The 27,553-nt window shown below is 44.7% G+C and overlaps 1 protein-coding gene across 1 annotated transcript; it reads right to left on the minus strand.

Annotated features, from left to right (window-relative positions):
• On the minus strand, positions 1-24,769 carry LOC119463415 (ADP-dependent glucokinase-like). Its single transcript, XM_037724267.2, is given in 6 exon segments — positions 1-8,023; positions 15,359-15,629; positions 17,756-17,892; positions 19,429-19,562; positions 19,564-19,717; positions 24,300-24,769. Coding segments are annotated over 6 exon segments (1,464 nt in total). The 5' UTR covers positions 24,647-24,769; the 3' UTR covers positions 1-7,602.
• Between the last annotated feature and the right edge of the window lie 2,784 nt (positions 24,770-27,553).

The raw sequence follows: 27,553 nt of genomic DNA on the forward strand, positions 1-27,553 counted from the left end.
AACAGTTTCAGAGGCTTGTTTATTTCAACCTTTATTCTTATCGTACAAAAAGGATGTCAAACCAAAACTCAGTTCAATGCTATGAAATTGTGCCTTACTTTGGTCACAGCGTTCGGTCCACAAAATGCAGTTTCCCATAGTACGGCCTCCGAAATGCCTTTACCATCCCAATAAAGGAGAAAAGAGAACTGGACTCGGGACACCTATCACATTTCAAAAGTTGCACAAAACAAAATATTTGGGCCCTAACAGCAACATGACAGGTAATACAAAGACTCCCATGGTCCCTACACCTCACAATGCTAAACACACCTGCCACAACTGAGCCACTTATAAAACTAACTACGGTTCCATACAGGTTTCTCCTGACACAATCATTTCCTGTCTGTATGGTAAAACACTAAGCCATGGCAAAACTTGTGTTTAAAATATGCTGAAGTGACTTTTCACATTCAGCATAATGAACAGATTCTAAAAGATACCTGCCTGCAAAAAAAATGCATACCACGAATTTTACCCATGCATTACACAGTAATCCATGTCACCTGTAAAAATCGTCAGCTAAAAACAAGCTAGCAGAAACGATGACTGTCAGCTCAACAAGTTTCGATACTCACGATAAGTGCTCAAAAAGCAGTGTTCGCACTTAAACAGGAGAGATGCTGCAAGATTCAATTGAAAAGTTCTTACGCATATTCTAAAAGATACGAAAGCACGAATGCTACACACACTGCACTAAGCCATGTGCTAAAAGCCTGCACTTATTCAAAATGAAAGTGTTAGAATACTAGCAGTCTTAGCCCAGTTAAGCACAATTCATTTATAGTAGCTTTTCTAAATTCAATGAACACAAGCTATCTGTATACTTGACGAACTTGCTAAGCTCTCATCAAACATTCTTGGAACAATAACCGGCCTCCCAATAACTACGCCAAAAAAAAAAAAAAGGTTTAGCAATGATACACGAGACTTAGGAATGAATGCCAATGTAAAATGCCCTAAGATAGAAGAAAAAAAGAAAGACCATTAAGCAGGATCTTCGTAAGTAAGTGCCATAACGTTTCAAGCCGATTCAAAAGACAGAACTGAGCTAAAGCACTTATTGGTGCCCTGGTACAGTAGAACCTCATTATAACACTGACGAATGCAACACAAAAATACCTCCGCTATATCTGATATTATAAGCATATATTATAAACATCTTAGATTTACTTTGGCATATCAGATAAGTTGCTACATCAATGTTATATTGAGATTTGACTGTACTGCTTGCTTTCTGATGAATGCCAATGCCAATACTTTCCGTTTGGCTGCATTGAAACAGGTACAAGAATCTGTATAGCAATGCGGCATACATATCTGCATACCTTCAAGCACTTAGTACCACTTGAAAACCAAACTTATGGATTGCAGTATGCAAGCGAGTACAAGGTTAATTTCCAATGCATATACAGCAATCAAATTAAAAAAAAATGTACAGTGATTGACACAATCAAACAAACAGCTCAATCATGTTCCATGTTAGCAATGGCCTGTTAGAACTAAAATGGTGCGTACAGATTGCATTTTACCATTCATTTTGTATGCAAATGAATTTACAATAATTTACTTTGTTGGTTTGTCCATTACAAATGAAACGGCTGCCACCTGTGGACATGGCTCAAAATAGCCCAGCAAACTTCTACTGCCACTTATGGGCACAGCCACAATATACCTGATCTTTCGTGTTGGTAACTTAACTTTCACCTTGTACTACTGGTGATTATATGAATAGTTTCATGAACTACCTGATGAATCAGGCAATTATACAAGCCAAATGCACGAACACAGTTGGCTTCCATTAATTTGACGTTAGGTTAACCATATTTTCTTTTCAACTCAACCCTGTTTTAATGCACCAAAAGGGGCTTGTGCATTTTAAACATTTCATCTAATTCAGATTTTTGTGTAATGCAAATTTGGGTCCTACTGGGGTAAAATTATTGCAAGTTGTCAGTACTACAGTCTGAAATTAGATCTCCGTGCAGGAAGTGAGCTATTCTGAGCCTAGTTAATAAGGAAGTCGGGCCAGGTATAACAACATCTCAGATTCTTTAGCAACTTATAAGTCAGAATTGCTGTTTAGCTGTTTGTTGAAACATGTGGTTCACTTTATACATATATATGGCAGAGTGAGTGAAGGCTCTGTAGACTTCATACATGTACACCTGACCACAAAAAGGTTTTGGAGCATGTAAGTTATGGAAAATGTTCAATTATGTTACTGCTTTAGCAAAAGGTGAGGAGCTTCAAATTTGACAGTACTAGGTTTACAAAAGTATATTTAATTAAATTTGGAAGGTATAAATCATAAGATGCAATTTTACATAAATAAAAAGAAATAAATATCTTATTTCAATAACAAAAGATCTTATAGCCAGAGTTGTTACATTTGTCTCCAAAAGGTGGCACTGTCACAGCCCAACTAATGTCGCAACACAAATGAAGCACCACCTGCCAAATGTAACCAACTTTTTTTGTTTATAAATATATCGTTTTCAGGTACATTCCTGCAAAAAACACATGTTGCTACAGCCTATACTATGCAAATTTATTTAACCTTTTACTTTTTCTAATACTTTAGGATCTGAAAACAGCACACCTCCCTTTCAGGTATGAACACATTGGCTATGACCAAATATTATTCTTTCCCAGATATCACGCTCCAAGAAACTTTTATGGCGAGGAGTATATACACACTTGCAAACATTTCCAACAACCCACACTCAATAATGCACACAAACTCATCATTACAAAATTCAATGCCCAAGTGCTTGGCTTCATTCCATCTTTCACACATAAAACACACATCAATGAAAAAAACACATTTGTCACTTTTCCCTATGAAGGAATCTCACATATTCAACTCCTGTTGGAAAAAAGCAATTAGAAAGAGATAAATTGGAAAAAGAAATCGACCGGAAAGGGTTGCGGCATTTAACGAGAAAGCCTGATCCCATTTATCACAAGACATAACATTCAAGCACACCTTCCAAGATAAGCATAATTTATGCCATATCTGATGCACAAAAGAAAATATATGTACATTGTTACTAGAGGAAAGGGTTGCTGCCTCCTACCAAAAAAATTAACCAACGCTTTGCTTTTAGCCGAATGCCTTGCTATTTGCTTTCTTAATAATATGTCTGACAACCTTGCGACACAACGTAAAAATTACATCCTGAGAAGCGGGTCTTGCACAAATGGAAAATTGCAGTAGAACATTATTGATACACTCCTCACTCATACTGACTTTCCCAGTTCATATGTTTCTAGAACAGGCAAAATAAGCGATTTGGATCGTAGGTGTACAGATCGTATCGGAGAAAATACATGAGGATATCCGTGTGGTATTAATAATGGTCATCAGCGAAAGAATTTGCATTCTTGGAAAGCATATTTTCAAAGAGTAGATTATTCATATGGTGAATATGGTTTTCTACCTTGTCAGATGCACAGTACCTGCTTTATGGAAAAATGACCATGGTATCTCGAAATAATTGTTAATTAGTGCTATGTGTGTATTACAGTAGAACCTCGTTGATACAATCCTGTTTTGTACAATTTCCTGGCACCAACGCTTGCGATTGAGAACTAAAAAAAATGACCCAATACAGTTAGGCTTTTTTTTTTTACCACTTAATACGCTACTGGAAAACACTATCTTTCAGTAAGAACATTCAGTACATTGCCAAACTGCAATCGTATGATACACTTTCTGGCAGTTAGATTCTATGCAAACAAAAAAAAGGGGGGGGGGGTATGCAACATCTATAGCAGTAGGCGCCCACCACAGTACCCTCCCCTCAGTATTCGCCCACCTGTGTCAGGTTAAAATGCCGGCACTCCCTCACGTTTCGTCTTCAGGCACCAGCAAATCTCCTTGCGAGTTCTCGCAAGTCACATTCAAATCTGTCGCCGCCAACCTAACTGCGATAAGCATCTTCACTTATCTGTTTCACAGCATGTGACGTAGTGCTTATGGAAGCGTACTGCACGTTTTCGATAGCCACTAACTCAAACACGCCACTGTTCCCTGCTGCAGGCAGCACGGACTGAGCATCGTGTTTCGACGATCTGGCGGCATCGCATTCAGGCATCGCCCACCTGCGCGATTTCGTTTGTTTCCTACTGTCGCCATCTCAAAACACTACGCGATAAGAAAACAAAGCGTGTCTTGGGTCACTCGGCCCCCACAAGCCCAATTACACGTCGGCATCTTGTGCCGCAACAATTCTCGCCAAGTGGGCATGTCAAAACTTCCCACCAAAATGCCCCGCCCGAAGAAGCTGCTGACCCAGGCTGAATTTAGAGAAGTGCAAACGTAAGCTTGCTGAAAACCAACACGCATCTAGAGCCTCTTGAGCCCACCCTACTTCGTGCTCATCAGCATCTTATGCTGCAACGATATGTTCAACGCTTCACATTACATAGACGTCAACTACAGTCGTGTCTGCCAAATTTTTTAATGACTTTGGGTCGTACATTTTTCTAGTGAAAAAAAGTATGAACGAGGTTCTACTGCATTTTGTTTCTTTCTGTCCTCATTGTCCATAACCCGCTAGTACTAATGGCACACCTACAGGCCCAAATACTACCTTAAGTAATATTGCACTTTCTCAAGATAACAGGCTTTTCTTCTTTTACAATTTTCAAATGCGTTGGTGACATTCTGCTGTATATGGCTCGGCAATAACTTCCACAGCACGGGGTGGATAAATGGCGCAATGCATGTAAGAAAAACTGCACACATCTGCGGGCCCCGCAAACGTTAAAAATATTGAATGAACGAGCGCTCTAGTTCAATACAATATCGCTCAGCGCAATGCTTGCTCATATGATAAGGGACTCTGAGACGATCTATCTGGTATGACAAGCTAGAAGCAGTGAACCGAACCAAGCAGCTTTGTCTTAAAGGCACCTCTTTTCATTTTATGGGCATGTGCTTGTTTCACTGAATGCTTAGCTTGCCTCTGCTTGCCTGCAAGCTTTAATATCATCATCATCATTATTTCGGTACTCTATTGAAGGACAACACTGACATCCCCCCCCCCCATCTCACCTTCCTTAGTCACAACACAATGATGCCATGTACTGTCCTCAAACGGCTGGCTTTATTTACACAACATGCAGTAAATCGCGTATTGAGCGAGTGGAAATTCCCTTTTCTTTTTTCGCCGAAGGTGTCCCCTGTGAACATTCTTTATCAACTCTACACGATGGTCTGAATATAAAACAGAAGTATATTTTGACAACTTATGCCCTACCGACAGTCTCCTCACTGTATTTTTGGCAGCCGAGCGAGCACAATGGCCACTGCGCTAGCCATTTCTGAAGGTCAGTGTGACTTGGAAGACAAAGAAAGAGAAGTTCTGCCTAATTGAAAGCCTCATTTGAATTAAAATGGCTAGACAAAATTACAAGATCTGTTCTAATTAGGCAGAAGTTTAAGTTATCCAAGTTTGTATTATCACAAGTCAACTGTATGCACCTTCATGTTTGAGAACAGACATAGTAGTCTGGTCAACAAGAAATACCAGCCCAACATGGGTGCATTCAGGAATGGCCGATGTAACAGGAATTTGCGCAATGGTACCCTTGTGGTCTATAGTAAAGATTGGGACTGCCAGTATTTAGACAGCCATCAGCACCACTTGCCAGCACTTTCAGCTGTGCGCGCTTTTTACGAGAAAGTTGTGCGTAGCTACTCTGGCTTTTCAAGTGCCCCCACTTTTCAGGTTCATAACTGCCAGCTGCTGATGAACTTGGGGCAACAACTCCACACCAGCTGTGCATGAAAACTTCTTGGCAGGCTTACATCGTTCACGGTTATGAAGCGGTAAACTGGTAGACGAGAGTGGGGAACCACAAATGGTCTTGAGACAACAGATAAAGTACCATATTTTCAGTACTATAGTCCGCAGACTACTTAAAAGTTGAAATTCGACATGATGCTGAATATACATTACTAACCTTTCGGAGAGACACTAAAGAGAAAGACTGAATCAGTTTAGATTAATGAAATATTCATGAACTTTAGTTTCATTGATTTCGCAATAATAGGTTCATTATATTAAGAGAAAATGAACGTGGAAGTTTCATTTTCGAATTTTGCGCTGAGAACCCTGGGCCGGCACCACACATAACATAGTATTTTTTCGTATTTCGGCCATGGTTCAGAAAAAGTTCTAGAAACTTCCCCAGTTCAGTCTTTGGCTCTTTTAGAATACATCATTCATTCTTACCGATAAAAGTTTACCTATGACCTGGGAGACAGCGCAAACATTCATTATGTCACGGCTAGCTAGTGCGGGAATTTCAAGGAAGCTTTGCCACCGGTTTTTCGTTGTTGCAATTTTTTCTGGTTTATCAGGTCTCTTCTCCCGATAAGAGTGACTTTCTTGGTATTGTGAAAGGGCAATTTACTAAACAGCTCAGATCAATTTCCTGTGTGGTGTCCGTCGTAGATACACTTGAAGAAAATCCACACTAAATGCACCTGTAATATTTTACCATGTTAACTCACGTAGCGCTTTTATCTATTAAAGTCTAATAATGTGCACTCTAATAAAGGAAACAAACTGACTGATTATACAATTTTTTTTTTTTTGCTGATGATGCTGCTGGTTGCAAAAACCGAAAAAGGAAGCTTATATATTCAGTCGAAATTCATTCCTGCAGACTATAGAGTGGGTGCCCCTGCGGACTATAGTCCAGAAAATAGGCTGTCTAACCTAACCTAACTGCTGGCTGCTTCCAACGTGTAAAGAATGGTGGATCCAGCTCGCAAGCCAGACCTACATTATACTTAAAAAGAAAAAAGAAAAGACTGGTCAAAAGTTGGGAGCGCTACGCATTCTATAATGCACTGCGATATGCATGTCACTCAAGTTTAACTAAACCAACGAAACTTAACAAGAAAGCAAGAAAGGCAGAGAAAAATGAAGTCAGCCTAAAAAAATGCGGCCTACACTGCCAAGGAATGTATTCTTTAACACCGCAAAGCTGAAGAAGGAATTGTTGCACAATAGGGGAGACCAATCATATAGAGGAGACCAATCAAAGACCATAAACCCTGACAGGATTGTGATGCGGCTGATAAAAGAACCAAGTTTTTGAAAACATCTATTGCAACAAATACAATAAGCTACAATGTACAACTGCCTCTACAACGACCAATTAACAACTACAGCAATAAGCACTGCCATTTCACAGCTTTCAATGCCCTCAACACAGCAAGTAGCTGATGCCTGGTACTATTAACGTAACCAGCTCAACGAAAGCAATCTTTAGCAGCTTCCTTGTGATAGGAATAAAGTTTTACAAGCTATATATTTGGATAGGGATATGACAGGCTCCCAACACCGCCCATCAAAAGACATCTTAAAACCTCAACCGTCACTTGCTCCCAGTCAAGAAAAGACCAAAACACGGAGTTGGCGGTGCCAATTATTCCACACTGGTGGCAGGGTCCAAAACGCCCCTAACTTCCAAAAGTTTGCTACTATACAACATGGCTTGCAATTTGGCTGTCGTTGGCTCAGGGTCAGCCCGGAGCTGCTGCTAGACTTGGAGTACTATACCAGCGGCCGACACGTTGTCCCCACCTCCACCAGTATGGAGGACCTTAGTGCACACTAGCACAGGTGCCACGCAGATCTCGAAGTCCCGCTCCTGCCAGCAGGCGACGGGCCGTTTGTTGTTGAATGGTATGCGGCGGCCACCATTGCCGCGGCTCGTTGTGAACGAGTCATCCATGATTACCCGTGCATGCGTTGTGTCAATGTCGTGCGAGCCACAGGTGTAACGGTGGGCGGTGAGTGCCGCCTTGGCGGCCGCGGCGAGCGAGTTCTTCCACGGTGAGTCGTTGGCAACGAGGATGGCCTGGAAGGCGAGCGTGTGGATGTGTAGGCGGGTGAGCGGCCTTCGGCCTTTGTCTTCTGGACTGGTGCTGCCTTTCTTCGGAGAATTCGCCTTCAGCAACCTGCGCATTAAGAAAGAGTGCAATTTCGTTAGCAAGTAATGAGCACGAACAGAACAGAAATTGGGAGAGACTGTAGAGCCAGAGCTATAACTCCTGTACAGTAAGCAACCAATTTTTCAGACATGGCTGATAATTCGGACTCCTTTGTGGCCACGTACACCCTAGAGCCAATGTACAGTAAAACCTCAATAATTCGAAGGTCGCCGGACAACGAAAATTCTTCTAATTAAGCGGATTTTCGAATTAACCGAAATGAATTAAAAAAAAGGAATACAAGCAAGAACTTGCCGCAAAAAGATATCACTTTTATTTTCCATGTCCGAGAAAGATTACTCGAAGTAATCACTGATGCGGATTACTTGGCGCGGTAGTTCGCTGCCCCTAGTGCCATGCTCTCCAGTTGGCTGGCTCACAGCACGTAGCATACAAATATCACCCGCACTGCACTCAACAAAGTTGCGGACGACGTTCACGGAATCGATAACTGCCGCGAAAGTGGGCGTGGGGCTGCTTGACTCCAAAAATTTGGACTTGTTGGATATCCCAGACTTCAAAAATGCACCGTCGGGGTTGCCATTGAGTTCATGCATTTTTGCACCCAATTTTTCGGATGAATTGAGACCCCAAAGTGCGATTTTCCGGACTAAATCGCTCGTTCTGAGCCACGCTACCCAATCTTGGATGGAGACCGCCATGTTGGATTTTGCACTGGCTTGGATTCCAGTGGCTCGCTGTATAGCCTCCAAGATGGAAGGCGCACTTAACAGAGAGTTCGCACCATCCTCCAGTCTCGGAGGCCATGCCCGCTCTTCCTTGGCTGACTAAACGCTCCAGAGTACTGCACTTTTTCTCATTAGTATATGCGCTCAGCACTATCGTTAGAACTATTCATTGTGGGATGTTTTTTTATTGCGATAGCAATTATATGGACACTTCAAGCGGATTTCTGCTGTCGCCGTCGCTGCCGTGAGGTTCCATATAAAGTCCAAGGGCGATAAAATCATCGCCGCGCGCCGTATGTGCGAGTGAAAGCACGCGGGGGACGCGCGCTTTCATGGAGAGCGTACGCACGGCGGAGCACAAAGGTGACTTCCTCCGTCGCACGAAAGGCCATGGGGGTATGGCAGGCAGGCAGGCAGGGAGGGAGGGCGACACTGTGCTGCGGCACCAAATGCCTAACTTGCAACCGGCCCCGCAAGGGGAACTGGCGACGCAATCTCCCACGCAAAAGGAGAGAGGGAGGGGGGTGGGGAGACTTCTACTCTTTTAACAACTGCGTACTTGGAGCCGGAGCGGGTTCTCGCGCACACCGTATCTTAAAAGCGATCTCCAGATGGCTCTGACCTTTGTATGCACTGTGCTTTTGCCGCTCAGTTTCCGTTGAAGCGATAGACCGCACGAACCTTCGCTCGCTGCAGCGGCCGCGCTGGTGCGCGCTGACATCACGCTTGTTAATTCAGTGAGTTTTTTTTTTTCTCTAAAGTTTCGGTTGCTATTTTGAACGTGATGGGTACACTGAGCAGGTGTCTCGGAGACCCATGTCTCGGTGATCGGCGCTACCTCCTGTGCCTTCGCGAGAGCTAAGCGATGCGAAGCTAATTTCTTCGATCTCCATGGCGAACTCCGTTGGTGGAGATCGCCAACGCGGTGAGGTTCGTGTCGACTGTACACGGAGACGACGTCGCTGCTGTGCAAATCCAAGCAAGTCGATCCCCTCCAAGCATAGTATGAGGCAGGGCATTATTAGAGATTTTTTTTTAAAGCTGCACTAATTATTTTTTTTTCGTCCGAATGAATTTTTTGGATTATTTTTCAGTCCCCACGAGCTCGAAAAATCGGTTCGCGACTGTATGGAGCGCTTTAACCTAACAGCCGCACGTTGCTACCAGCCGGAAACTTCGAATTATCCAAATAGAGCCGCGCGGGCCATTCAAATTATCCGGTAGAATTTGGATTGAAAATGACGGGACCGCTCAAATTCCTGGAATTAACCAAAATTTCTAATTAACCGAGTTCGAATTATCGAGGTTTTACTGTATAAAGACTGATGTACTAGGTAGGGCTTCAGCTCATGCCTATCGGCCAAGCAACACAGCATTGTTGTCACTCTGGTCTTTTCATTCCCAGAAGAAAGTATACGGACTTCCTTCGTGCCTTGTGCTTCCGCCGTGAGCAAGATGGCATGATAAAAGAAAAACGGCGTCTGGTTGGCGTTTCGGATAATGCCAATCGAGTAGTTGTGGGAATGCCGGAGCCTAATGACAAACCTCTGGCAGGCAACCAGCTTTTCTTCCTACAGCTCCGGCAATTCCTGACAAATGCCTGTCCTTCGGCACAGTGAATCTCTTGCCCTTCATGAACTTGGCGATAAGCTCCTGCTGGCTTTAAAACGAGAGCGGGGAATGTTCAAGTTGATCGTAAGTTGAAGCACCTTGACTTTCATAATTTCTGAGGTGAGTGGCAGTTGGTTGAGTCATTGCTCCTTGACGAAATCTGTCGGGTAGTCTTCAAGTTCCAGAAAACGTCCCTGGTTGGGGCCAGTAAATTCCTTGCATCCAGTATGCCTTGCATGAAAAGATGAACAGTCCTTTGTTTCCGCCAAACGAGCACACGTCTTCAGGATGCCTAATGCATGCGATGTCGCTTAGTTTCACTCCCTCTCGCAAGTAAAATGACTTATTGCTTAACGGATGCCTCGTAGTAAAACCGCTTTGAAGTCATTGCGACTACAGTAAAACCTCGTTAATTCGGATAGCAAGGGACAGAAAAAAATGTCCGAATTAACCGAATGTCGAATTATCGAGGGTATCCAGAAAACAATAAGCAAATGCTTACTATGTCAACACATTTTTTTAAGTGAATGAATAAGCAAATCCTGTGGCTATCTTGTACAAAAACAGTGCGGAAGCTGCACTTCTCATCATCTTGTGACTCACTCGCTCTAGCAGCGGCGATCGAGGTCTTACGACTTCTTTCACAGCACGGCCGCGGGCATGCACCTTCGCTTGTGACACGCTACCGTGCGCACATACGGATTATTTTTTCGCCAGGGAGCTGACTGCCAACAGATTGTCCGTCCATCGCGATGTAGCCGGTGCTCTTCATCCTCGACAGTTTTGCACCGAGTCAAAACAAAACAACTGTTTGTCGCAACTACTGCGGAGGAAACCACGGCCACTATCGACGCGATAATGAACGGCGACATTGCGGTGCTGAAAGCACGTGGCCGACGCACGCACCAAGTCAGACTGAAAGTACCGTTCGCTGCAATAACTGCGGACAAAACCGTGGTCACCATCGATGCAATTATGAATGGCGACTACGCAGTTCTCTAGGCATGCAGCCGACGTGCATACCGAGTTAAAACAAAACTACTCTTTGCCGCAACCACCGCAGAAGAAGCTGCGGCCATTATCGACGCAATCATGGATGGCGAATACGCAATTATGAAAGCATGCCTGCCAACGTGGTCTTATGCGTCGAGGTAAACGGGAGAATAAAGGCTTTAAAGGTGTAAATAGGCACCAAATGTTCTGGCGTTGTCATTCACATACGATTTCCTCTGATGACTATGGCAATGTGGACTCCGCCGCTTTGTTTCGGCTGGATGCTAGCGCTGTTTTTTGCATCACACATTTGCGGCGCTCCTCGCTCGCCGAGCTCCGAAAGTTGTCCGAATTAACAAGTTTGATTGCACTGAATAATGCACACACCTGCCGGAACCAGAGGACGAGTCCGAATTATCCAATTTAATGAGGGTCGAATTAACGTGGTTTTACTGTATATCAAACAACGAAAGAGACGAAGCAGGATTGGCAGGGGCGAAAGCACAGGCACACACATTTGGGCATAGAGTTTACTAGCATGATGTTGATTGGGCTGTTTGCTTTAAATGTTTCAGGAGAGTTAGCGTCCATGGCGATGCTGCTAGTCATTCCACAGTCGGTTTTCGCATTCCTCGAATCCATTTTGACTTTTGAGTCCAATTGAAATGTGCACACGAATTCAAGGGCTACAGTGGAATCTTGATGATACGAATCTCACGGGGTCACGGAAAAAATTTGTATTAGCCGAAATTCGTATCATCGAAACACAATTAAAAATAGCTAAATTAAAGAGTCGAGAGGTGAACTCACTCAGGCACACGTATGTAAAAAGCATTTACAGTATAGATCACTTATAACGTAACTGTTTATAGTGCAGAACTGGCTACAACGCGGCCTTTTCCGACTCCCGTTTACCCTCCCATAGAACTCCATGTATACACATACCGCTTACAGTGCAGCCGCTTGAGACGAAATTGCGGCTTCCGCGGGAAAATCTCGTCGACAAGGGCGGTAGCGAGCACGAGGTGCGCCCACCGATGGGAGAGGAGATCAACGAGGACGATGCGGAGGAGGAGCGTGAGACGTGGAGCACGAGTCCAAGGGCGATAAAGTCGTCACCGCACGCCGTATGTGTGAGTGAAAGCGCACCTTCACGGACAGCGAACGCACAGCGGAGAGCAAACGCGACTTCCGTTGCGCGAAAGGCCGTGGGGGTATGGGAGGGAGAGAGAGGGGGGGGCGACGCTGTGCTGCAGCGCCAAATGCGTATCTTGCAACCGAGCGCAAGGGTAACTGGCGACGCAATCTCCCCACGCGAAAGGAGCAAAGCGGGAAGGTAGCGGGGGGGGGGGGGGGGGGGGCTCTTACTCTGCCAACTAATGCGTTCTTGTACTTTGTGCCTGTGCCGGCTGTCGGTGTTGTCCCGCGTACCGTATCTTAAAAGTGATCTCCACACGGCTCTGACCTCTGACCTTTGTATGCGCTTACGCCCCTCAGTTTCTGTTGAAGCGATATACCGCACGAACCTTCCCTTGCTGGGCGGCCGCGCGTGGGGAAGCGCAGCCGTATCATCCGTAAATTCGTATTAGCCGTGAACGTATCATCGAGATTCCACTGTATTTTTAGAGAAAAGTGAGCATTAGAATCGTGCAAATAGGGCACTTTTGTTATGACCGATAGTTGTTATGAGCATACAATCGAACCCGGATATATCGAACCTACTTATAACGAATGATTGTGTATATCGAACAGCTGTAAAATCTCTTCGAAAATCCCATGCAAATGTATAGGGCTGGTGCACGCGTATATAGAACGCCCGTTGACCAGCACTATCGATATATTGAACGTGGCGCCACGCCGTAGACCTCAATGTGCACTTCTTTGTGCACTTTGACGTCTTCTGGCATCTGGAATTGGGGAAGAGAATGTGCAGTGAGTTGAGCGCCGTCGAGCTGTTTGGCTAGTCCACGTGCTACCTCGAACGTCAACATTCCTTCTTTCCGCTTTTCGTGGCGGCGTCGTGTTTGTTGAGTGCCTATTTGTGAGTTCATTTTCTGCAAGCGATGGCCGCTGCAAGTGTAAAGAAAAAAATCAACTTGGACTCTGCAATGAAGTTGAAAGTGGTCGAGCAATTTATCTGCAGGTAAATAGAGCATGCTTGCTTTTGTTCTTCCGAGTTGTCTGCAGCAACTTAGCGGCCCTAGGAACCACCAATAGGTAAGCGGCCGTTTGCCTCAGGGCCTATTATTTTATACATCGAATTACCTACATATCAAACTTTTTTGTGATCCCCTTCAGACCCCGCTGATACGTTTTTCATGGGACTGTAAAAAAAAACAGTAAGAGCCGGGAAACTCAAGAGCCGAGAAACAGGGAAAATTGATAAATGAGTAGTGTTGAACTGCAGACAATTTTATTTTAATTCTTACGTGTTAAAAAAAAGTCGTAGTTTCACCCGAAAGCGAAGCATAGATTGCGATAGCAAATTATTTGACCACTATACAAAGTAAGGATAGTCGTTTTATCGTCCGTATAAACTTGTCAACATTCGCTTATCACCTATATTAACAAGCATGGTGTCAGCGTGCACAGGCAAACATGAGCACATCACACTCGATGAGCACGGACACGCGCTGTCAAACGCTGGCGTGAGGAAATGCAGCAGCAGCGAGCGATGTGACCTTCGCTCTGTTATCTATCGCTGAGCACCGGGAACACACAGCACGCACAAAGCTACAAGCCCCCGACGCACCTACACTGTCTAGACTCTGCCCCAATGCAGATCGCTTTCAAGATACGGCCCACGCGACTGCGGGCCGCGGCGCAGTACGCAGTTGATGCCAGAGTACAACGCCGCCTGCTATCCCTCCCTCTCCCTCGCCGGTGCCTCGAGTGCAATGGAAGAAGGCGTGCTTTCTTCCTGCTTTTCTTTCTTGCGCGCGCGAGATTTAGCCGCGGTCGTTGGCTCCCCTCGCACGCTTTCACTCGCACATACAGTATACGACGCGCAGCAACGGTGTTATCGCCCTTGGACTTTATATGGAACATCTATGCGCCAAAACCAATTTTAGGGCCACAACACGTCATAGACACCATCTTTAGATAGCAAATACGGATCTCAAAGGCCATGCTTTTGCTGGCAGAAACCGAAAATACGTCATAGGTGTCGCCCCTGGCACTTAGGGCGGCCAATCCCATCGCCAAGCTGCCAAGCCAAGCAACATGAAAAGTCAAAATGGCCGCTCGGGCCAGTGCGGGGTGGCAGTTCGCAACGCATGATGCGGGAACTGTCCCACAGTTGCGACGCAACAGCGGGGTTACCAATGCATTGGGTCCTATGGGAGCTATGCCGGGATCAGCCAAAAATGACGTAACAGCCAAGAAAACGCAGCATCTGGGAACCTAACAGCAGGGTTCTACTGTATCCAGGTTCGACTGTATTATACTTGTCATGTGCCGATATTGGCAATACATTTTTTTACCTACTTTGTTACATTTGCACTTGTTATATATAGGTTTGGTTTAATTGTACTTGAACGGGCACTAAAGTAAAATATGAAGTCGAGCTACATCGAAAGAATATTCATCTAGAAGCCTATCATACTTCTCGGTGTGCGAATAAATCCCTTTACTGCATAGAAAATTGCCATTGAAAGTCCACCTGCTACTCCTGAATTTGAACCGCTCATGCAAAAATGGACGAGTTGACATAATGTATTCCGCTCACTCTCTGTGAATCAGCCATTTCTGACGTCACACGAGAGGTCCACAACAGGCGGCACCAGATTTCCCATTTTTGTCATTTTTTACCATATAAGAGTTTTGTTATGGCTATGAATGATGAATTAATTATTACAGAAGCCTAATCTCTCAATGTAGCTCGGCTTGATATTTTCTTTTTAGTGTACCTTTAATATGTAATACCAAGAGTTGACAAAATCGAACACACACAAATAAAGAGTCATGCAAATTTTGGAACCAGTTTCAACTAAGGTTATCTGAAACTCACTCATAGACGTCGCGCATGGCGTCGAGAACGGTGGCGACCCGGGGGTACGAGTCGGACACATAGGAGACGTTGCCGTACTTCAGAATGCTCAGCAGGTTGGGCAGCTCCTGCTCGTTCATGCCCAATGAGTCAGCGTACGGCAGCACGTGCTCGACAAGCTCGTGCAGCAGTGACGTGTCCGTGTACGAGGCCATCTCAAAGTGCAGCGGCATGGACTGGTCAGCGTGTTTCATCAGGTTTTGTACCTCACGGACATGCTTCTGTCTCTGGCCTTTAAGAAAGAAAAACGTTTTTTTAAATACAAGTTGACCATTCAAAACATGCATCACTGCAAACATGAAACAGAAGTAGTCCACCTACTACATAAAAATAAAATAATAATAATAAAGTCCACCAGTATGTGGGTAATGCATATAGAAACAGCTCAGAACCAACATGTTCAACACTACCGTAAAATTCCGAGCAAGCGCCCCCACCCATGCCAAGAGCCCCCCCCCCCCCCCTAACTTCACTGCTAATTTCAAATTTCCGCGCCGTTCTGGGAAATCCCCCCCCCACTTCGCACCAACACTGGCCTACCACATCCAGTCCACGAAAATAATGGCAAATTCGGCAAATCGCACCGGTGCACATCGGGGTGCCCCGATGAGCCATTTCATCGAATCGTGGTCGCACCCGGGCGCCCCAGTGGGCATACGTGCACATTGGGGCGAACTGCGGCTGGCGGTCTCTAGTTCACGGACCACCGGCCGACGGCGAGATTGCTCTCACACGGCACAAAGGATTTCCCTGCGACACAGCGATGTGACCACTCAGCGACAGAGGAGTGGTCGTGGCTACGCTCTGGTGTCGCCGGCAGCTTCACCGCTGCTAATCACTCACCACCGATATCGTCACTAGGCCTTTTCCAGTTTACTTCGAATCTGTAGCAGACGGCGCTTCAGAATGAACCGCCGACGCTCCCAAGCAGCAATGTTTTGTTACCGTCGTTGCCGCTTTACCCTCTCCTCACAATAATTTCACATGATGAAGAAAACATGCTGATATTTGCAGTGCCACTAGCTGCGATGCGAGCATGGCCAAGCCGCGGTTCGCTGTCCGCCGTCGGTAGCCATGCACTGCAGCTGAGCTTGACTTGTATCGGAACTCTCATTAGTGCTAAACGTTTCACCGTGGACATGATTTTTAATAAAGTGAACATTACGCGTCACTTTACTCTAGCAGACATAATTTTGCCTGGAATAGAAGCTGCATAACCAATGTTCATTTCGCCGGTCGCGGCAACGCGTCTGCAGCGTCAATGTGCTCTTTCTGTAGTTTTCAGTGGTTTTAAAAGTGATAAACACCACTAACAAATCTTTGGCTTAATAAAGTAAATGTTCAATAAAATTTTAATGCCATGCCCACTGCGCTTTTTCTTGGGGGGGGGCGGGAAAATTTTGTCGTTGCCATCTTGAATTTTGGTGCCGTTCGGGGGATAGCGCCCCCCCCCCCCCCAGCTTTGCCGGTAATTTCGACTTGCTTGAGGGGGGGCGCTTGCTCGGAATTTTACGGTAGACAAAAAGTATTCATCTTTGTTCAGCACATACTCAGTGCAGCAGGTTCATATAAGATTGCATGACACAATGTTAATCAATAGATCAATCAGTCAATCAAATGAAGTTGCAGGATTGTTCTCGGTCAAACATGTTGCCAGCGCCTTCTCGATCCAGTAGTTACTGGCTACTAAGTCGAGCCAAGCCGCTAAGTTCTAAAGGCTGCATCTGTGGTTTGTCGTGCGAGTTCCTCCCATCCAGTGTGTTTACTTATGTTTTAAATGGTGACATGGTCCTGAGCAACTTCTTTGATTGGCATTGTGAATTTTTGTCTAGCAGTATCACCAAGCGGCTACAAGTGGCACAAACTCTACCCTCGATTCTGCACCAACGAGGGCAGTGATTAAGTGAGGGAAGTGTTGGACAATAACTACTGCAAAGAAACCCGCAATCATTCGTATATCACAGCATGCTCGACTTCTGTCATATTACCAGGGTATGGAGATTTGGTCATGTGTTACCATACTTTTGTTTATCTGTAGCGATAGCATGACAACGGCAGAAATACAGACTGATCAGGTTGCAGGCTAGAGTATGTGCGCATAGCAACACATTAACAAACATTTTCTGGCCCCTTATAAAATAGAGTCACTTTTTTTTTCTTCTGGCAAATCCGATATTTTGAACTGTCGTTTGAATTATCAACACAAGTACACTTGTACCCACTTTGAGCTGTTTGCTGTATTATGTCGTCATGCCAACAAGTTCAGCCAACAACCACTTCTTGCAGTATACCAACTATGTCAGCTCCATAATGCTGCCCATAAATAAAAAAATTACAAAAGACCTACACCATGCCTACCTTTCTCAAACGGGAAGTTGTCCATCATCTGAAGTGCAGACACAACCAACAGCTTCGGCTTGAATTTTTCCAGCTCCGGCACAAAGCTTTCGATGGAGGCCAACTTGGGATTGGTGTGGTCATTGTGGATAATGAACCTGGGGCAGAGTTGGTGGCAAACAAGTTAATGACAAAGGACGAAGCGAAAAGAAGAAAAAATGTGTCGCGAAGCCTGGACCATTTCTTTATTCCTTGCTTTATTCAGGCAGTCCCACAGCACCATTACTGCGGAGATCCCAAAACTGAAAAATGAATCCTGTGCAGGACACACAAATACAAAGGGGTTCAATTTTATTTTATTTTTTAATGCAGAAAGCTTTCTTAGCCTACTCAGACCAGTTTTCTTACCGGCTATGTAGCTATCCTCTTATCTCACCAAAAATATGGGCTGATCCCGAAGACAGTGCAGTCTAAAAATGTGGGCCATTCATGTGGGTATGTGCTGCTCTTCAATGAACCTCTTTAAGGCCGAATTGAGTCAGTGGGTATGTTCCAGGGGATATCTACAACTGTTCATTTTCAAAAAACAAAAACAAAATCATTAAGCAATTCTCCGGTCCCTGGGCACCAATTGAACCCGCCCTGTATATACTCAAACAATGTTGTCTAAACATATATTCACACACACACCATGCGCAGACTTCGTCAGCGGTGGCGCCAGTAGAGAGCGCAAGGCAGGAGTTCGGCCGCAGTGCATGCCTCATACATGACATGTTTTCGTGGTGGCAATGTGCGTCTCGCTACATTGCTTCAATGCTAATCGCATTAACGTCGGCAGACACGTGAGATGATATCTGCAGGAATATTTTTTTTCCACTTTCATTTCCCTTTTACGCATTACTTCCACACTTCAACTGAACAAACAGTTGATCTCAATGCATTTTTTTGTCTTCCCTGCCTGTTGGCTTTATGTAGTTATAAAAATGCCATCTCTCGCAAGGTATCTTATCATTCACTCTCATTTCTATATTTCGATTAAAAGGCATAGTTATAATTTTCCCTATGGCATCGTGGGCTTTACAGTTTCTGCGCTACATAAAAATTCCAAGACAGGCAAGACATAAGCTCTGCATGCATCTTCCTTTAGCTCTTTGCTCATCATCATCATCAGCTATAGGACGAAGACCTCTCTCAGTGATCTCTAATCACCCCTGTCTTCTGTCAGCTGACTCCCATCCTATTTCATCGCACTCTGTAGTCCTCGACCGCGCTTCCCTACCTCTTGGCTCCCATTCAGTAACTCTGATGTACCATTGGTTATCTGCCCTACGCATTACACAATCTGCCCAATCCCCATCTTAATTTCAATAATATCAGCTACCTCGGCCCCCCCCCCCCTGTTCTATCCTACTCTCTCCCAATGTCCTAAAAGTCACACTTACCATTTTTGTTCTATTGCTTGTTGTACAGTCCTCAGCTTTTTCTCAAACTTTTTTTGGTTAACCTCCTATTTCTTGTCCCATATGTTAGTACTAGTTCAATGCAATGATTGCACACCTTTTCAAAGACAGTGATAAGCTGTCAGTGACTTAGATGTGTTGGCTGTGTGCATACCCGTGCAATGTGATAAGTTTTTTCCTCAGTTAATTTAAATTGCCCTGTAAGAAGCCGAGATTCAGGTATCTGTTGCTCACCTGTTGGCACGTGGAGAGTGAAGATGGCCCCACCGTTCGCCGGCCGGGTACTCGAGGAGCAGGTGAACCTCGTCGTCACTCACTTCCGGCCCCGCCACAGTGATGCCCTCTGGCAGCTCGGCACGCAGCTTAGGGCGACATGTGAGCCCCGAGGAGCACTTCGCAGCCCTCATAGGCAAAGCGCCGTGCCATCAAAGGTGCGTTGCCCCCGATGTGGAACTCCGCACTGTCGGCGCTCTTTGCCGCCTTGACGAGCTCGGCGAATAGAGTCGCGTTGGAAACAAAGCGCCTGCACGGGGGGGAAAAAAAATGCAGCGGATTCTGTCATGTGAAAGCCCAACAGTACACATACGTACACAAGCAACAGACTCCCCAGCAGTTTTCAAACTGCGGTTGAACAACACTTGTTGCAGTAGGCACTGCTAATTCTTTTTTAACCATTCAACTCCCAAAATATACATCTTGTAGTTAGTGCACATAGTGCGCTCATTGTTGAAAAAAATGTGTCCAATATATACTCTATTACATGAACTGAATGGAAACATTGAATACCAAATCGCGTTTTCAGAAAGACGGTTGTTCTCACAATAAAAGGCTTCAACAATTTTCTCACTGCATGGCAAAAAAAGAAAAAAAAATGTTGCATTTATTTTTGACGCCTTGTAGCAATGAGATGAGCAATCGCGCGTGACACATTCACGGCGATTAAACCAATGACAACTCTGGTGTGGATGAGTTGACTCACCCTTGGTAGTACAAGTACAGATTCATAAGATGAGCTCAGCTTGAGCAGCTTGGGGGTTTAAAGGTGCTGTCATACAACTCATGCACATCCTCAACTAGAAACAATGACTTTACTAGCTGAGGCAAGAATGGAGGTCAAAACCGAAAAACGAAGAAAGTGGGGAGGGGGGATGTCTGCTACTTTTGGACCTAACCTAACCGAACAAAGGCATGTCACATCCTTTTAAAGAGCACCGGGTTTCTATTTTTGGCACTATAAAGGGACACTAAATAAGAACAGTTGATCAGTTTAGAGTGATAAAGTACTGCTTCATAACCCTATCGTCATTGATTTCATGGTAAGAGTTTGTGCACTACAATAGAAAACGAATGTCAAAGTTTCTTGAACATCATAACGTAGCCCCAGCGCGGATACATCAGCGTGATGTCACTGTTTCAAGGTATCTTCTATTTGAGCTGCTGCAGCTCAGAGAAAGGTCCTGAAGCTTGAAAGTTCACTCTTTGGTTTCTTTAGAGTACAGTGTAATCGATTCTCACCGATGAAGAATTACCTAGCCATGAGGGCTGAATGCAAAAATGGTCATGCATCGTGCATTGGGTGCAAGTTAAGGAACCCCAGGCGGTCAAAATTAATCCGGAGCACATCACTACGGCTTGCTTCATAATCGTACTGTAGCTTTTGGCACGTAAAACCCCAGAATCTAATTATTTAAAGTTAACTAAGCTCAACTAGGGGCATTGTCAAAATCGATGATGTGACAGCGAGCTGGAGCAGAAACTTCAAGGTGACATCCATCGCATGTTTTTAGCTTTTTCGCTTATTCACTAATAAAGTTCAAACTACTACTTTAAAAAGGAATGCCTAAGGGTAACACAAAGCAAAATGACTAGTAATGGATTCTCCAGAGACATTTTTTACAGTCAAACATAGTTATAAGGAAACAGGATATAACAAAATAATGGATTAATGAAGTGAAATTCCCAGTAAAATCCCCTAAGGATTCATGTGTAGTAAATATAATAACGGATATGACATATTATTCCTGGCTCCCTCTTCAACTCTGATATAACGAGGTTTTGCTGTATTCATTTGCTTGAAGAAAGGTTGATGAGAAAGTGAAGGCTACCATTTGTGAACTTCACATAAACCCTCAAGACCGGTGTACCACTGCAACCTCGGATATGATTTTTCTTTTTACCATTTTGCCATTGGAAAAGCTATGAAAGCTTGCGAAGTTGAGTTTGCACTTCCTTTTAGGGTGCAATGTAGTGTGTCTCTACCGATAAATGGTAGACTTGCGTAGATGCTGCAAAAATCCATAACATCTCGGATTTATTCAGGCACCTAGTAGCAGAAGCGTTCGATTGTCAACTCTAGCTCCAGAATACATCCATATATGCACTGCACAATAATTTATATTTTCAGTGAATCACAAATTACAGGAGCTTTGCTATTATCATCATCAGCCTATTTTTATGCCACTGCAGGACGAAGGCCTCTCCCAGCAATCTCCAATTACCCCCCGTCTTGTGCTACCCAATTCAAACTTGCGCCTGCAAATTTTCTAACTTCATTACTCCCCTAACTTTCTGCCCTCCTTTATGCACCACCCTTTCCTTGGCACCCTTCTGTAACTCTAATGGTCCACCGGTTATCCACCCTACACATTATATGGCCCCTACCCAGCTCCATTTTTTTTCTTGCTGTTAATGTCAACCAGAATATTGGCTATCCCCGTTTGCTCTTTGATCCACACCGCTCTCTTCCTGTCTCTTAAGTTATGCCTAACATTTCTTTGTTCCATCACTCTTTGCACGGTTCTTAACTTGTTCTCGAGCTTCTTTGTTAACCTCCAAGTTTCTGCCCCATATGTTAGCACCGGTAGAATGCACTGATTGTACAGTTTTCTTTTCAACGACAGTGGTAAGCCCCGTCAGGATTGGCAATGCCTGCCGTATGCACTCCAACCCATTTTTATTCCTCTGTAAATTTCTTTCCCATGATCAGGGTCCCCTGTGATTAACTGACCTAGAATAAACGCTCCTTTACAGAGTCTAGAGGCTGCCTGGCTATCCTGAAGTCTTGTTCCCTTGCAGGCTATTGAAAATTATCTTTGTCTTCTGCATATTAATCTTCAACCCCACTTTACACTTTCTCCGTTAAGGTCCTTAATCATTTTTGTAATTCGTCCCCGTTGTTGCTGAATAGGACAATGTCATCTGCAATCCAAAGGTTGCTCATATATTCGCCGTTGATCCTCACTCCTAAGCCTTCCCAGTCTAAGAGCTTGAATACTTTAAGCATGCATGATAGCATTGGAGAGATTGTGTCTCCTTGCCTGACCCTATTCTTGATAGATAATTTTCTTCTGTGGAGAAACAAGGTAGATAGATTCCTCAAGATATTTACGAATGCCTCCAGTATTGCTATGATTTGCTATATGTACATTAGGTGATAGCAGCTTAGCAGGAAATAACGGGTGACATTTACTGTGGTCTACATGTATAATTATTCATGAAGCAGGTAAAAACAAAGATTTGTGTTCCATCTAGTTTATTTAAAGGACGCGCCTGGGGCCTTTGAGGAGCTCACATCAATTGTACTCATTCTGTGACTAATTGTTATTTATTCTTGGAATTATAAGTGCACATTATACCGTGACATTTTTAAACAAAAGTGGTCACCACTTTTCAAAAGTGCGAAGGATTTGGCATGCGAACCAGAGAATGACTTATAGAAATGCTGAAGCTTTTCAACACATGAGGATTCATGTCAAGAATAGGTATCAGCTTATATTTATTATTTGGGCAACAAAGGGTGTCAATGCTGCCTATTATCTTGCAGCCTTGGATGGTGAACAAGTGAAGGCAAAGATTTCTATGATATAGGGTCGATGTTACAGATGGGTTAACGCAGCAGAAAATAAAATTTGGTCTTGCACCGCACAGACAGTGACTACAGTAACTAAAGCTTTTGAAAGTACTTAGTAAACAATGAACGGGGCTAGTATGGGGACGTTCATGCTTAGTATTACATTGACGGAAGAACTAAAGGACGAACATAAAACGCTTGGACGTAGAATGTACATCCACATTTTCTTCTTTTATGTTCGCCCTTTAGTTATTCCGTCAGTGGAATACCAAGCGCAATACAATCATGATAGTAAATGTCGCTTAGCTTGACGGTTAGAGAGAAAGAAGACACTACTCGCAGCCTGACACATTAGCTGCACAGGTGCACCCCTTGGACCTTTATCACCAGGCGGCCAACCTCAACGGCCACTCGAATGATAACCTACATGACACACGGCGCGCCTACAACGTGCCAACCCCCGATAACGTGCTCGATGCAGCCTCAGTTGAAGTGTGTCGAAACCAAACCCCAAACAATTATCAACCTGGGGTGCTGCATAGATAACGGTGAAAGACAAGAGACCTGTAAGTCACCTTGTCGTTAGTGGGCGTTTCGACACACCTCTCTTTCATTCGATCGCTTGAACAATCGGCTTCATCGAAGACATCATTCGCTAAAATAGGCGGCAGGGCGGTTCTAGTATAACAAGTTAGCAAAAGTTACACACGTCGCGTATGCAACAATCGCGGCAAAACCACTGATAGCTGAGCAAACGGCTCGAAATACAGGGGTCGATACTGACAAATATCACAGTGGCATTTCAATTTAGACGGACGCGCACGTCGCTGATAAGTTGGTCATGGCCGCAAGCGCTGATCAGAGCAATAAAACAAATACTGATGCCGTCGAAGCTCTCTTGAACACGCAGGAAAGCACAATCGCGTAAAAAATCAGGAGCCAAACGAAACGACAGCAAGCGAACACCCAGTCGGCACTATTCCATAGGCGCTTCGCCAAGCGGAAAGGTCGGCAGATAACGTCAGCTGCGCGCTTGCAGGAAAAAAAAAAGAAGAAGAAAGCAAAAAAAAAAAGAACACCAAGGCAGTAAAACGATTTGTTTTGAATAAACGCCACGCAGGCAAGCAGCCACAACGCGCAGTCATAACGCAGTTTAACGCTTCAAGCGTTTGGAACGATTCAACTAAAACGCGTAGAAGCACCCGGAAACGGTATTTTTCGGTGACGGGATGTTTCTTTTGCATAATCAACTTACTCGGCCGCTGCCCCGTGACGGAAGTAGTAGGCGAAGACGCGCTGAAGATCGCGCTCGCTGTCGATGACATCGATGTGTTCCGGGTCGTCGGGCGGCTCGATGTGGGCGAACAGTTCGGAACTCTGAACGATCAGGTCCTGACAGGAGCCGAAGCCGATGGCTATGCGGGTTTTGGGCGCCACGGAGACTTGACTCTCGGCTTTGAGCAGCCCGTCGAGTATTTGCTGCAGCCTCTCGCGTAGAACGTCGTCGGCCTGTTTCTTGTAGTATATGGCGTAGAATATGACTAGCACGGATACGAGGGTGGTCGCGGTCACGGTCCACTTGGACGTCGTGGTGCCTGCCATGGTGACGGCGGAAGAAGGTGGACGTTGAAAGGGGAATTTTCTTCAGAAGTGAAGGCGAGAATTTCCGAACGACCGACAGAGGCTAGCAGCCTCGGGCCGCCATGACGAATCACGTGATGCCTACAAACCGGCGAACGCAATGACGTATGTACAAACGCATCCAGACCGCCTTCCGCGAGCAAAAAATAGTGCGGCGGAAGCTTCTGCTGTTGTTTTGGTTTCGTTTTTGTGGTGCGGCATGTGGTGCGGCTAGTTTCGTGCTTGCGTCGCTGCGATTGTGAGTGAGTGAGTACGAACTTTATTGAGGTCCTGAGCAGAAAGCATTGAAGCGGGGCCGGAGGCCCCGCCACTCAATCCGGTGGCTCCACCGAGGTCGGGGCCGGTAGGCAGAGTCCTTCGGCGACGGCCCGGGCCCTCTGGACAGCGTTGAGCTGAGCGATGAGCTCTGTGCTTCTGAGCGCCGAGTCCCAGGAGGACTGGTCAGGAAAGTCCGTGCCCGCGTTGGCAGGGCACAGCCAGAGCATGTGTTCGAAGTTGTATTCGTGGCCGCAGTGTGGGCATTCAGTAGGAAGGTCAGGATTGATCCTGCTTAGTGTTGTTGGTATGATGTATGTTCTAGTCTGCAACTGTCTGTAAGTGACGGCCTGTGCTTTTTTGAGGTTTTGGTGAGGAGGAGGAAAAATTCTTCGTTCTAACCTATGATTTGAAGTGATTTCGTGGTATGATACATCATACGAGCGGACCGTCTTTGTTGTCTAGATCCCTCCAGGCTGGGTTGAAGCGAGGGGGCGGACCGCAGACGCGGAATGTGAGTTCTCGCGCCAGTTGGTGTGGGCGCGCTCGTTCGGATTATAGTCAGGAGGTCCGGAAATGTTGCCCATGTGGGCCGGGAACCATGTGATGTGTGGGGACGTGAGGTGCGATTGTGAGAACACGTTTAAGCGCTGTTAGCACAAGCCCAATTTTATACAGCATGCTTGCCATTGACGCATGACATTGTTTTACCATCCTACTAAAATCACCTTTGCTGACTGTGGTAGCTATATAAAATGAATAAATAAATAAATAGCGCAACCACTGGGTAGGCGCTTTATTTGTAGTTTAAGTGCAGACATTGTTAATGTCTGAAACAGCTCAAGGCAGAACGCACAGTTGGGAGAACCTGCATGCAGCATATAAAAATGTGTTTACTTATTTAAAAACGTATTGTGACCGTATTTCAGTGCCTAATTGGGATCATCTTGACCTCTTTGCTTGTCCCTCGTGTTCTCTGGCGCAGTTAACCTATAATTTATTTATTTGTTTCTTTCACATGCGTTCTCAGCTGCATTGACAGTAACATTAATTTTGCTTAAATGTTCCCACAGAATGTGTGAACACCAAGTTAAATAAAGGTGGTTCTGGGCCCTTCAAGGACAGAAAGCACAGGACAACAAAGTGACGAGGCAAGAACAAGAATATTGCCACATACCAAAACCACATTTGTGCACTTATCCTCTTGCACAGATGAACATTGCAAGCACAAACGTAGCCCTGTACTTGAGCTCTTCATGTTACACAGCTGCAGTCTTGTCTGTCATGTTCTTATATAGATGAAAGCGACGCAGCACTGACAAGTTCTCAATCAAGTCTACTTCGTTGCATTTTATTCACGGGATTTGGAGTAACTGAATCACAAACATAAGGTATCAGAAGTATGTGTGGAGAAACAAAATGCAACAGACGGAACATTTATAAGTTTAATGGAAGCAATCTATGTAAGTTATGAAGGCCCCTTTTAGTGAAGCCACTCTCTCCGAAAGGATAGATTTGTACTGCTTTGAAAAGGGAGAATGCGGAGGCTTCTTCAGCAGAAGAAATTAAAACTGAGGAATAACACACAATCAGCATAACCTACAATCAAGGTTGGTCATGAGTAGTGTGTTGATGCTTTTCGCTGATCAGTTAATCGATAGTCACTGGGGAACTTTCTTTAACAGGGTTTATTAAAAGAAATACAACTGAATAGTAGCAAGGTGGGCCACGGTAGGCAAAACACAAATGCTCATTCCGCGTGGTGTCTATAGTCTCGCTCCCTCTGGAACGCCCTCAACAGGTTGGGTTCTAGTTTTCTACACAATTTACACAAATGCACTCTGAGGGCGCTTGATGCATGCAGTTGTCTTACAGGATGGCAGAGTTCCAGGCTGTCTCCCCTTAGAATCGTGAACATTGGATCGCTCTGTCTGCTCAGTGCTGAAGCCATCTCTAGTTGTAAATTATTTAACACAGTGAAACTATAGAGGGAACTAATTATGCTAGATATACTGATATGCAGAACTTGCTTCCAGTTGTTTTTGGTTTTGGGTGTGATATACATATGTTTCTTGAAAGTGAGGATGATGATGGCTGAGGTCCAGTTGAATGCTCCGGTATGAACTTCTTCACATGAAATGACAGGCATACTATCAATGCTGACTCAAAAAAAGACAGAAAATTGGTGTAATCACACGAATTTCACACGTGTTTGAAACTGCAGTATGCAAAAACACAACAAAATACTTGTTTATTTAAACAAGTCAGGAGAGGTTCAAATATTTACCTCGTCATGCCACCAACACAAACATTTTATTTATGTATCCATGTACCCTCAGGGCTGTATGCTATTATTGAGGGGAGTGGTAGTGCAAAACTTACAAAACAAATATAAGGGCCATATAGCATTATTGAGGGGAGTGGTAGTACAAAACTTACAGAACAAATATAAACAGAATACAGTGAGTCTCGTTATTACACAACAAAATTGCTCCTAGAGATACAATGTTAGCTAAGGCTTTGCAAAAATGTTTATGGTTAAAGATGGCCACAATTTCTGCAGGAAGGTGCTTCCAATCCAGGGATGTGTGTGGAATGAAAGAATGAAGCAAA

The sequence above is a fragment of the Dermacentor silvarum genome, chromosome 9 (assembly GCF_013339745.2).
Source record: "Dermacentor silvarum isolate Dsil-2018 chromosome 9, BIME_Dsil_1.4, whole genome shotgun sequence".
Classification (NCBI taxonomy): Eukaryota; Metazoa; Arthropoda; class Arachnida; order Ixodida; family Ixodidae; genus Dermacentor; species Dermacentor silvarum.